Genomic DNA, 11885 nt, shown 5'->3' with positions numbered 1-11885 from the left:
TATAAATCTTTGTTCAATTCTAAAAAATTTACTATCTTCATAAATTTCTCAACCAGGAAATAAATTGTAATATGAATTTAGATTAAATAGAATTGTTATATAAGGTTTTAAAAAATTGAAATAAATTGTAATTTATTATTACGTTACATCTTATAATTTTTATGATTTCCATTTACTATTTGTGTATATACATATGTATATTTCTCAGAAAATGCCAAGCATTGAAAATTATACATTTATTATCCACAGTTTCCTTTTTACATTTTATGAACAACAATGTAGCCGTTTGTCTACATTGTTGGATCATTCAATAATTAATACTTACAGTATTCACAATTCAACAAAGAGGTCGAGGAATGCAATGATTATACTATAACTCTATAGCTAATGAGTCGTAATTTTATAAAAATTCGGCTTGTTCTTCGATCATCTTATATCACATGTAATGGATATGGATGGTCAAATACACAGTTGCATAAAGAAATATGCACAATAATAATGTAACAATTATTTTATGCCAAAAATACTACAAAAAATATAAAGAAAAATATAAGAACCGCGAAGATCTTTATCATTAACCACCTGTTATTAGTTACGGATTGGAAATATCTTAAAATTTCTGCATGTGCAGCTTCTACATTTAATTCTGTATCTTCTATATTGCTATCTATCCTGAAAGTTTATTCAAAATTTACAATAACTAATAAATAATTGTAAATACAAAGAATTTATTAACATATTCCATATCCAAAAAGAAGTAATAGTTACAATAAGATTGAAAATTCAAATACAACAGATATTGGAAAAGGAGTGCAACATTTGTGCTGGACTCTTAGCACTTAATTTGTTAACTATTAATAGAATAGGATATGAAACATATTAACACGTACATATATCTAAAATATTGTTACCTTTCTACCATTTCTTCTTGTTCTTTAACCATGTGTGCTAATTGTTGGAAAATTCCTCCAAGTTCAACTATAGTTGATTCTATGTTTTGCATTGTTTCTGCTCTTGATTGAAGGTAAGCATCCTTATAATCAAACATTGATTAATTTTTTTCAGACATATTAGTTTCTTATCATTTTGTCATATATATTATGTAGCTTACAGTGTCATCTTGTATCGCACGTTGCATTACTAGTTGTCCCATTGCTGGTTCCAGGTCGATAGCCACAGAAGAAGGAGAATTTTCTTCTTGTAACAACAATGAACCTTGTTTTCCAGTTACACTTGGAGGTAACATGGTGGATACAGTTCCTTGAGTAAATTGTTGTCTTCTACTTTGTTCTTCTCTCATATTCTGTATATATTAACAGAATTATTACTTAATTCTACATTTCTTTGTTTTCCATCTCTTACATACCTCTGATCTCACTTCAAGTACACTTTTAAAATGATTTGACATGTTTGCTAGTTTTGATTGTAAGGCCATAACAATTGAAGATGAATGTGAAGCCATGTGATGACTTTGAGATGCACCATATTTTTCCCGTTGCTTTTTACTAAGTTCTTGTAGTTTTCCTATTTGATGATTCAAACTTTTTAGATCTGTTTTTATCATGTTTGTTAATTCTTCAATTTCCATTTGTCTGTCATTGAATATAGACTTTCTTTTTGCCACTAAAACAATTGATTTAATAAGTGTTACTTCCATCAATATGTCTATACTTAACTATATGCTCCATATACTTAAATTTGATATATATAGAATGTTATTTACATGTATATAACACACATCGTTATCTTTTTATCAAAGACTAAGATTTAGCTCAAGGAATAAAAATATAGAGGAATTCAATGCAAAAGATGTTTGTGAAACAAGTGTAAAAACATTATTTCAATCAAATAATCAATTGATATAATTAATTAATAAAGATCAAACTTCATCTACATTATAAAAATGTATGTAGTATGTTAACTATATGGTACAGTTCCTTACCTTACATCTTTATGTCACAGTATATTATAAATATCTTATATTAAATTTAACAAGAATCTAGCATTAGATAGGCTTTGTAGTCTTACCTAGAGCAAGTTTTTCTAACTTAGCATATGTGCTCGCTATATTTTTTCCAATGCTCTTAGCGTTCATCATGAAATTCGAGTAACTGTGTAATTGGCGTGCCCGACGAGGATTTTGCAGAACCGATGTCCGAGCCACGGTTCTGACTTCCATCGTTCGAACAGCTTTAACAAATTCATTAGTCCTGTCGCGCGACGACATTGTCGCGGCTGCAATATCCGTTTACTTTCCTTCGTTTTCGACACGTCCACATGACAGTGCAGCGACGCTCTAGGAGTGTAGCATTTGGTCTAAAGAGTTGGCAGCACGATTGTAGCACCATCTGTAGAGGGATAGAGAAGCTAGTTAAAAGAGAATGGCTGAACTAACAATGCGTATCGTAACCATTTTTGTACGTTAATGTATTAAATAAAATAGTTTTATACGCTACACGGCTTAACGTGAATTCCCCTAATCGTGACACTACAGAGCTATGTTTCCTATGGGGATTATTCTTCTTTTATTCTTGACAACGTCAGATGTCAAGGTGCGCATTTGATAAAATGGGATACTAGGATAAATGTCATTAATTTTGACGTTAGAGATGAGATTTAAACCTAAATTCTATTAACTTTAAGCATCATAGAAATATTCTTTGAATTGCCAAATTCAAATTTGTCAAATTAAAAATTATTGAATATTTTTTAAGTGTGATGCTGTACTATTTTATATTATTATTATCTTCATGCTTAGTAATACGTTTTAGTTAGCTTATTATTGTTTACGCAATGAAATTTGTTGAAAGCAATAAGAATACGAAGCAACTATGAATTAATAAATATAGGTGTATTAGCGAGATAGATGGTTAATTTAAAATTTTAAGCGCGTTTGTTTAAACCATGTTGTTTGATTTAGTTATCCCATCAATTTCAAATTTTTACACCATATTCGTTATCGAACTATTTAATACGTATGATTTTTTAAATAATTTAATTAGTTCAATTTTTACAAAATTACGAAAATTTTTTTTTTAAGGAAGAGAAAACTGCAATTTTTATTCCTATCTTCAAAATAATTTAAATTATATAGTTTATTACAGAAAATATATCTTTATTTGAGTTAATACGATTTGAAAATTTTCAAGGAAGGAAAGTAAGTATTCATTATTTATTTCGAACTGCATATTTTTACTATGTATTTATTTGTTATATATTATTATTTATTTGCATTTATTCATTCTAATGATGATATTTTATTTATTATTGTGTGATAAATAAGAAGAAACCCTTCCTACCAATTTAGTATTGCAGTTACGTATAGATAATCTTCAAAATGATAATGGGATAACAATTTTGATGCGAGGCTTTTTTACTTCATTTTTTACATATCTTTTTATATCAATTTTTATTTCACGCGTGGTATCAAAACGAATAATTTATCGCAGTATATAAGTCTGCTAAAATTTCATAGGGCAATTGAAATAAAGATACTAGTCTTATGCCAACAATATTTATTTTTTATGCTAACATTTACTTTCATTAAAAAATTATCTTCGCGCGAAATAACTCGTTACATTTTAAACTGTACCATTTCTGATCTCATAAAAAATAGTTCTCATTTATCTTGATCCCTCTCCAGTCAGAGACTGAATAAGAAAACAGCTATTCTGTATTTTTAAATCGCTCGGTATACTTACGCGTAAATATATTTAAATATTCTTTCAAGGATTTATTAGCATAAAATACGGTTGATCATTAGAAACAAATACACGTATAAAATTTCTGTTACATGCATGTATTCTTACTAAGAGGAGATTTTCCTGACATCAAGGATAAGGAAGAGAATCCAGAAGAAACATTCCAGAAGGGTATTGTTGACTCGTATCTTTTCATTTAAGCAAAAATTCGAAGAAAAGATGTTTTCGTTCTCTTTCAAAATGTCTTACCGTGGAATATTATGGATGGTGTACAACCTGCAATATAGTCTCACTAATGTTGCTATTTCATAGGACTGCTATACGTAACTATAGTATAGTTTAGTTTATGCGTTCATCTTCGATAAAGCATATCTCTAAACGTTATAACAATCGGCTTTGTTACAGGTGACTCTCTTACATATATAATGTACATAGTTATAGAAGAACATATAACATATATGTATATCATCTATATAACTCTACGATAGTCAACATTTTATTGCATCGCGATGGTTTACAATTTCTCGTACACGAATGTCGTCGTTGAATCCGAAAGATTGTCGCGGACGGAAATCTTACGTTCTTTTACTATTTATGTTATCACTGCTATTTTACTGATTAAGTTATATACGTATAGTGTACCTAAGTACATAGCTATACTGTGTAAAAATATAATTACGGCAATATACAAACACCATCTAAAAGTTTGAGATCACGCATCATTTCGGTTACTTACCATAAAATTATACTTCAAATTTAATTTAAGAAAATTATTTTCTTGCATAAATTTTTGATTATACACTGCATTCAGGAAGACGTTATATAAATATATGTTTTAAACATTGCGAAAAATAATCTCAAATCATTCAATGATGGTATATGTATACATAAGATATATAATACGATATATAAACCAATTATTAAATTTTTGTAAAAATTGATAAAAAATAATGGAACGATCTTTCGGATTCAATAAATCCGACGCTATTCTTTTAGATTGTTTCTTGATTGTCTCAAGCGGTTAGAGTGTCCACTTGATTCTTCGGTATTTCGTTGTCGAATTCTTCCACGGTTTCCACGCTTCGTGAGGGTGTGGTGCGGTCTACTTTGTTGGTGTCGGTACCAGTGGTCCCTCCGGTACCCGTAACTGTAGGAAGGGTGGTTACTTCGGCCTCGCTTTCGGTCTGCAAGATAGTTTCGTTCTGAGGCCTCACATCAATAACACGGACGCGGATCAGCGTGCTGTATTCGTCGTCACCATCGGTGTAGGTTGTTTCGTTGATGGTCAACACGTGTCCGTTGATGATCTACAAGCAAATGATAGTGTTCTGTATTTTACAATAAATTTAATTTCAATTTAATTTTAAACACTCATATAGATATACAAAATTAGAGATTTGCAATGAAATGTAATACGTATATCTACGTTAACAATGCAATGATACGTTTTACTTTTCTTCAGGGGATGATCAAAGTTTCCTCTATTAGTTCATTATGTATTAAATGAATTTCCGCAAAATTAAAAAAGATCATTTTATAAATTACTAATCATTATTTGACGAAGGTGTTTTTGCTGAAAAATAAATTTAAAATACAAATGAACGTTCCTCGAATTGTTACACAATTATTTTCTTCTATCGTATGATTATCCTTTTTAAGCAAATTAAGAAAATTTTTAAGAAAGCTACGTCTAAAATATTAACATTCAATATTCTATGAACACTCGTCTATGTATCAAACTTTCAACTTTTTTAGAATCTGTATCGACAATTTTCACAGCGCGAAGCCACTTTAATTTTAAATGTTTACACTTCCCGCGAATGCGTCGCAATAAAAATTAAAGGCTGCGCATCGATCTAAGTGGCACGGCGGTTATTTCATCCCAGGAAATGTAGCAACCTGATCAGCATTGATGTGCAGATTACGTTGCGCAATTTATTACGTAACTTGGAACAATGTATTGCGCGTATTCAGACAAATCGTACACGTTATATGCAAGTACATAAGCCGTACTCTTACGCAGCGTTATTAATTATATTTGAGTAATGCTAAAGTTGAACACTCTTGTTTCATTATTTCATCTTTCACAAGAGACATGATGCGGGATTACTGCGCTGTTCTAACGTATTTATTTTAAATTGAATGTTATAGAAGAGGATCGTTTCGTGGAAATATTTAAAGGCAATTACGGGATCGTCTTAAGTTTCTGCAATGATATTACTCTTGATATTTCGATTAGTGTTCCATTAACTCTTTCGTCTCCGCTGTTGGATCATTAAACACGGCTAATAACAAAGTATCTTATGAGAGCAGTTAACAATTTTTAAAACTTACATCTTATAACAAACGTAATTAAACTTGTCTTTTATCTTGGTAGAATATCCAATATATATAAAGTTTTAACCGAGTATTGTATTTGTATTCGAATAGAAAGAACACAAGTTACCATTTCCTAAATGAATAATTAATTTTCTAAATAAATCAGAAACGAATCGTTGAAAAGCGGAGAATGAAATTACTATTAATTGTAGTTTCTCATTCGATGATATTTACTATTTCACCTTGGATTTTACGGGCAATTTATATAACGTACGTTATCTCATCAACATGCAACAAAAATCACTATAATATACTTGTCGTTATCGTTCTCGTCGATAGACACAAAGACGGTACGATTTGATGCTAATGAGGAATGTATATTTTCACTGTACAAAGACTATGATATACAAAAGTAGCAAAGGGTTCTAACCAAAGGAACTTTGTCAACCGCGTGAATCGATTAGCTGAAAGAGGAAAATCGGAAATGAGCGTAATATTTACGCGTGACTGACCTTGGTTGTGGAGGTGGTGTTCGCTCCTTCAGGAATCTTGCTCCAATTCATAACCCCATCTCCGGGAATGCGTGACAAGATGTCAGCCATTTGATCTCTTATCCTCTTCATGTGGGCTAAAAACATATTTGAAATTGATTATTAAACTGACAGGGAGTAAATAAATCATCCATCAAAAAAAAAAAATATATATATATATGTATATATAAATATATATACTAGCAATAGTATTTGAATTCTACTATTACAGGAATTAATTGTAAATTAATGATGAGAAGGTGCACTTGCTTATGAAGTCAGTAGGTTATGGATTTTTAAATTATCTACTACGTAAGAGAATTTGTTAGTAGTATATCATGGTACAATATGCAATTTGTCGACGCGATTATTAATTCTAAATATCACTGCTTCGATTGATGACATTTCGAAGAAAGTTTATCTAACCAAGTCGTAATTCAGAGATTAACCTTCTAGCTGTATATGGCGTCGTTTGCGACCAGTAATTTAAAGTTATTTCTCATTCTATCAGTATCTTTGTTTAGGTTTTGCTTTGCTTAAAAAAAGATAAGGCAACATGTAGGTAGCAATAAAAATTATTGGATGATATTCTAGAAACTTGGGAGAATATTCGGAACTTTTTGGGGATTTTTTAATACACAGAAGTCTGAAGAAGACTGCATGGACTTAAACGACCCAGTATGTACGTAAAGCAGCAAAGTAGTAAAGGTAATGTTGCAGATAAAGGGTTAAACGACTTGATAAAGAGCATCTCAAACGACAAAACTACTCTACGAGATTTAGCAATTACGATTGTCAACTTTATTCTTGTATTATTAGCGTATCAGCGTTTATTAATGTTACTGTAATATTTTATTACACACAACTGTAGTATATTTATACAGCTGTAAAATATTTCCTATACACGCGCAGAGAATAATCCTTGTAACGTTCAGGTGAAAACGAAAAATATTTAATAAGAGATTCTACATTAGTACAGTATAGTGGATATAAATTTTTGTTCCATAGAGTATACTTCCTTGGGAAATAGTTTGAAAAGTTTTATGATCTGCTAGCTGAATCGAGTTTATGATAGGTACGTGAGTTTTCAATAGTTCGGAGGCTAAGAAGTTCGATTTGATATCTTATAGCAGTATTTTTTGCTCTAGATGTTTCTAGAATAAAAGTTTCTAATTGTACTTGAAATTTGAAGAGATAGTTGCTTATTACTTGTGATTATTAGACTGTGAATTTTTATGCATTTACGGGGAAATTTACAGGTGCACAAATGAACAGAATGAAAAAATGTCGAAAATATTTAAAACAGAGTACTCGTTGTAACGTTTAATAGATAAAACAAATTTCTGCTAAGGTTCGATAAACAGTGTAAACGATATAAATTAGAATTATAAATAATATTCGAGTGCAGTATTCACGATATTTGGCGTTTATTAAATTAGATATTTTTGACACGTAGGTTTCTACGCAGTCATTTAAAAGATATCGATACCAAAATTGGGACATAAGCATTTCGCAACCTTGCATCGACATGTTTCTCTTCCAGATCAATAAGCACACGCTGAACTTGACCCGGTTATATCAGGAATATAAAACCAAGAATAAATTTATCAAACCGTTTCCCGCTGCCGGAATATTTCAACCTCTGTGTCGGATCTTTATTTTAACGAATAAACGATGCTTAACGAATAAACAGGAAAAGAGAGACAAGCATAGAAAACGAATATAAAACACGAATATAGGACACGAATATGAAACAATTGACAACAAATAGAAAATCTAGAAGAAACTGAATATTTAGTTCGTATCATTGTTTTTGGAGAAATCTGGAATTGGTAATAAAATGATTTGTTTCGTCATCTGGTAATATCATTGTACTTACACATTCGAATTCTGATATTTATCTTTACAGATAGTCACAAGTAAAAGTTGGTTCTTACAGTACTCGAACGATAATATTTGTAGTTTTAATGAATTCGAAAAAAACAAATGTGTGCACAAAATAATAGAAATACACAGAAACTTCTTTCATTCTCGGGGTTCATTTGTCGGGGTTACTTTCCGTGAAATTAACAAAAGAAACACGCGACTGTTTATGCAGAAATGCAATGTCCGCCAACGTTAACAATGCATATAAACATCTCGTTTCGATTGTTCGAATCACGAGAGTGATTTAGAAAGCATCGTAATCGAACTTGCATTATTCACACAAATCCTGTTAGAGTGTCTAACTAAACGAGTTGATAAAACCTCACGGCTAGTCGTGCATGACGTTGGCTTAAGAACGTCGAGCATTATTCAGGAAGGTACATGTTCACGCGCATTAAGACTAGGTTACCAATCGGTAGATAGATGAGAAAATAGAAACTATAATTATTTCTATAGACTCTCATAAACCATCGTCGATGAAAATTGCTCGCCTAACCGCTTTATCAGTCGAGGAGAATGACATGGTAAAACGTCGCGAATTACACGATTTTTCCATGTCAGACCTAAGGATGTTCAGATCGAGCGATATTGTCACTCTAAATGGTTATGTGGATGTCGGTTTGTTTGGTGAAGTTATAATTTATATGTGTAGTTTATGATTTATTCATGCATATGGATGTATGTATAGGACAGAGAATTGGAGCATTGTGTGGATTATTACAGTATCTAATATAGAAGATGATAGATCGATCATTATAGTAGTGTCGAAGATTATAGATTAGCTATTGTAGCAGGACGACTCTGCAACCATGGAGACAGGTAGTATTCTGTTAAACGTACAATTTCTAGCAAATTGACGTAAGCTTTCACAGCTTGATAAATAGGAAATATATCAATGACTTTTTAAAGATAGTAATATATAGTACTGACGGTTATAAACTAGAGTTTGGCTTAAAAGATTAATTCTCGACGCATTGCAAGAGCGTTATATTTTATTGTTTTCCCTCGTTGAATCAAGACACGAAACGTTGATTATTACAAATATCAAGAAGTTTCTTCTTTTATGCTTTCTCACAGCTACAGTTTCAGTTCTTATTTGCTGGAAATATTCTACAAGTCTACCGTATAAATTTTCTCGGGAAAGTCAAGGTAAAGCAGTAAATTGCAGAGAAATATTTTCAATTAAACATAGTAATAAATAAACCGATTAATTATAGACTGATACTTTTGGTATCGCAGACAAATTAGGTCAATGAGGAGAATCGAGCGAGAGTGTAGCCTAATTGAAGATACGACAAGACCATAGAGTGGTGCTTGTGCATGCGCACTGGAAGATTTATTTTTAAAGAGAAATATTTCTCAAATAATTAACACGCCAACGTAATTAACATAATTTAACATAATAAAAAATATATTGAGTACATGAACTATCGCAGTTTCTGTGGAAGCTATTAATATCATGTATGCCTGCCTACTGTAATTTGTAAAACATGACTATGGGCTCGCAAATGATAGGAGACTTGCATAGCTCGACAATCGTAAACTCGAGATACGCAATGCAGGACAGGCAGAATGTACAGGGTACAATAAAGACGACGTCGAGTTCGTAAACTATGATGTAGAGCACGTGACAAGTGGAGCAACCAGGTGTTACAAATCATCAGGGGCTGGTGTAACCGATAGAGATTATTAAGCACTCACAGAACGCAATAAAGATTAACCCTGAGTCGTTGAAATTCGGCAAAGGCTACTACTAAATTGTAAAGCATGATGTTATACATCATATTGCAACGGTATAATGAGAAACAAGACCCTTCGTACAGGTGAAAATCGATATGAATCATTAGAAATGCGCAAGGAACGATCTAAATTTACGATGGATTAACAGCATTTAACGTAGCGAGTATAATGAAACTAAAATTTTACGCTATAAAAAAATAAGTACGAGCTGCAGAATATCGAAGTTATTAAAGAAAATGTTTGATATATAGAGTGTCCGAAAAGAAGGTAGTAATGAGATCAAGTAGATAAGAAAAATTCATATAAATTTACGTTCGAAAACGCTTTATCGAAGAGTTACAACCGTTTGAAAATTTCTATCGATCGTTTTGGCAGTTACAATAAGTGTGTTCTGCAAGAACGCAGGCTTCCTTCCATTCGTTGAACTCTTTTGAACATACCTGCTGCCGTAGAAATAGTAGTAAACGTACTTGTGCCTGTCTGTCTGAGTCTGTACAACGAGCCTTAAGAATTCTTTGAACGTTTCTAACTCATTAAGAAAGCATTTTCGAACGTAAGTTTATATGAACTCTTTTTATCTGCTTCATCTCTTTAACACATAATATATAATAGATTTTTTATACATATAATAAATAAGTGTGTATGCCTTTGAATGTTATGTGTATTAATTCAAATTTGCAGTTTTAATGTAAGAAACGTGAGCCTTTTACAGAATCCGAGAAGCATAGAAAAAACGGTAGAGTTCGATAAAAGGACGTTACATTTTGCTAAAAATCGATCGAGACTGTAAAGATTGAATAGATTGTCTTGTAATGCACAGAAGCCAAATGGATTGGTTCGAAACTTGTAAAAGCAGAATAGGTTACCCTGGGACACATAGAAATCGAATAGATTGGTTTGGGACTCGTAGATATCGAACAGGTTGAATAGCTCGGGGCTCATAAAGGTTAAACAGATTGAACCGAAGCGTGCTCAGGTTCGAAACATTGGTTTAGGACACACGAGATAACTTGACAAATACATGTAGAATTGGAGCAATATATAAATTGAATATATAAATGCGCGTAAAATTAAATAAACTTGGAAACAACTCTTTCCTACGTAATCGTAATGATTTACTAATTCGATTGAATTTATTTGAATAATCTACGTGCAATGCTCATATATAGGGTGGACGATATATAACTGACTAATTTCAAAGTTTCGCCATTCTGCAACGATGCATATTTTGCTCCGCTTTAGCAATTGTTTTACGGATGCACGGCAAAATAATGACGGAGTCAAGACACTTTGCCAAAATAATTCGTCAATGACGGTAACCTTACGCAAGTTACGTTGGCGATATTATCTGGTAATCTAGATCGTTTGACTTAATCCTCGATCTGCAATCTTATTTTACCTGACGTCGTCTGCATACTGGGTCGTTCAAGTCTTTTTACGTTTTTGTTTTATTTTACGTTTTGTTTTACGTTTTATGTTGTACGTTTCCAGAATGTCATCCAATAGTTCTTATTTGGTTGATAGTTTCATTTTTATCACATGTGATTTTCGTTCTTTTCAAGCAAAGCGAAATTTGAACAAAAATATGGAGAATGTGAAAAATTACTTGAAATTAGCGGTCGATAACGGCCCAGTATGCGGATGAAGGGTTAACCGCACCGGACTTCTC

At 31.9% G+C, this 11885-nt stretch overlaps 2 protein-coding genes across 2 annotated transcripts in view; both read right to left on the bottom strand.

Moving 5' to 3' along the window:
* Positions 1 to 220: 220 nt before the first annotated feature.
* LOC117213592 (syntaxin-5) lies at positions 221 to 2323 on the bottom strand. Its single transcript, XM_033459072.1, has 5 exons — positions 2029 to 2323; positions 1367 to 1623; positions 1112 to 1303; positions 912 to 1033; positions 221 to 672 (listed from the first exon to the last, which is right to left on the bottom strand). Exons 1-5 carry the CDS (start codon positions 2225 to 2227, stop codon positions 513 to 515), a joined length of 930 nt encoding a protein of 309 aa, XP_033314963.1. The 5' UTR covers positions 2228 to 2323; the 3' UTR covers positions 221 to 512.
* Positions 2324 to 3498: 1175 nt separating this feature from the next.
* Positions 3499 to 11885, bottom strand: part of LOC117213551 (icarapin-like) — a 54933-nt gene continuing 46546 nt past the window's right edge. Inside the window, exons 3-4 of the mRNA XM_033458976.1 lie at positions 6533 to 6648; positions 3499 to 5008 (exon numbers count right to left, since the gene is read on the bottom strand). Of these exons, the coding sequence (XP_033314867.1) occupies positions 4715 to 5008; positions 6533 to 6648 (410 nt within the window). The 3' untranslated portion in view covers positions 3499 to 4714. The remainder of the gene's footprint in view (positions 5009 to 6532; positions 6649 to 11885) is intronic.

Source organism: Bombus bifarius, unplaced genomic scaffold (genome assembly GCF_011952205.1).
Source record: "Bombus bifarius isolate JDL3187 unplaced genomic scaffold, Bbif_JDL3187 scf7180000009125, whole genome shotgun sequence".
In the NCBI taxonomy this organism is placed as follows: Eukaryota; Metazoa; Arthropoda; class Insecta; order Hymenoptera; family Apidae; genus Bombus; species Bombus bifarius.
This window is presented reverse-complemented; position numbering and strand designations above follow the sequence as displayed.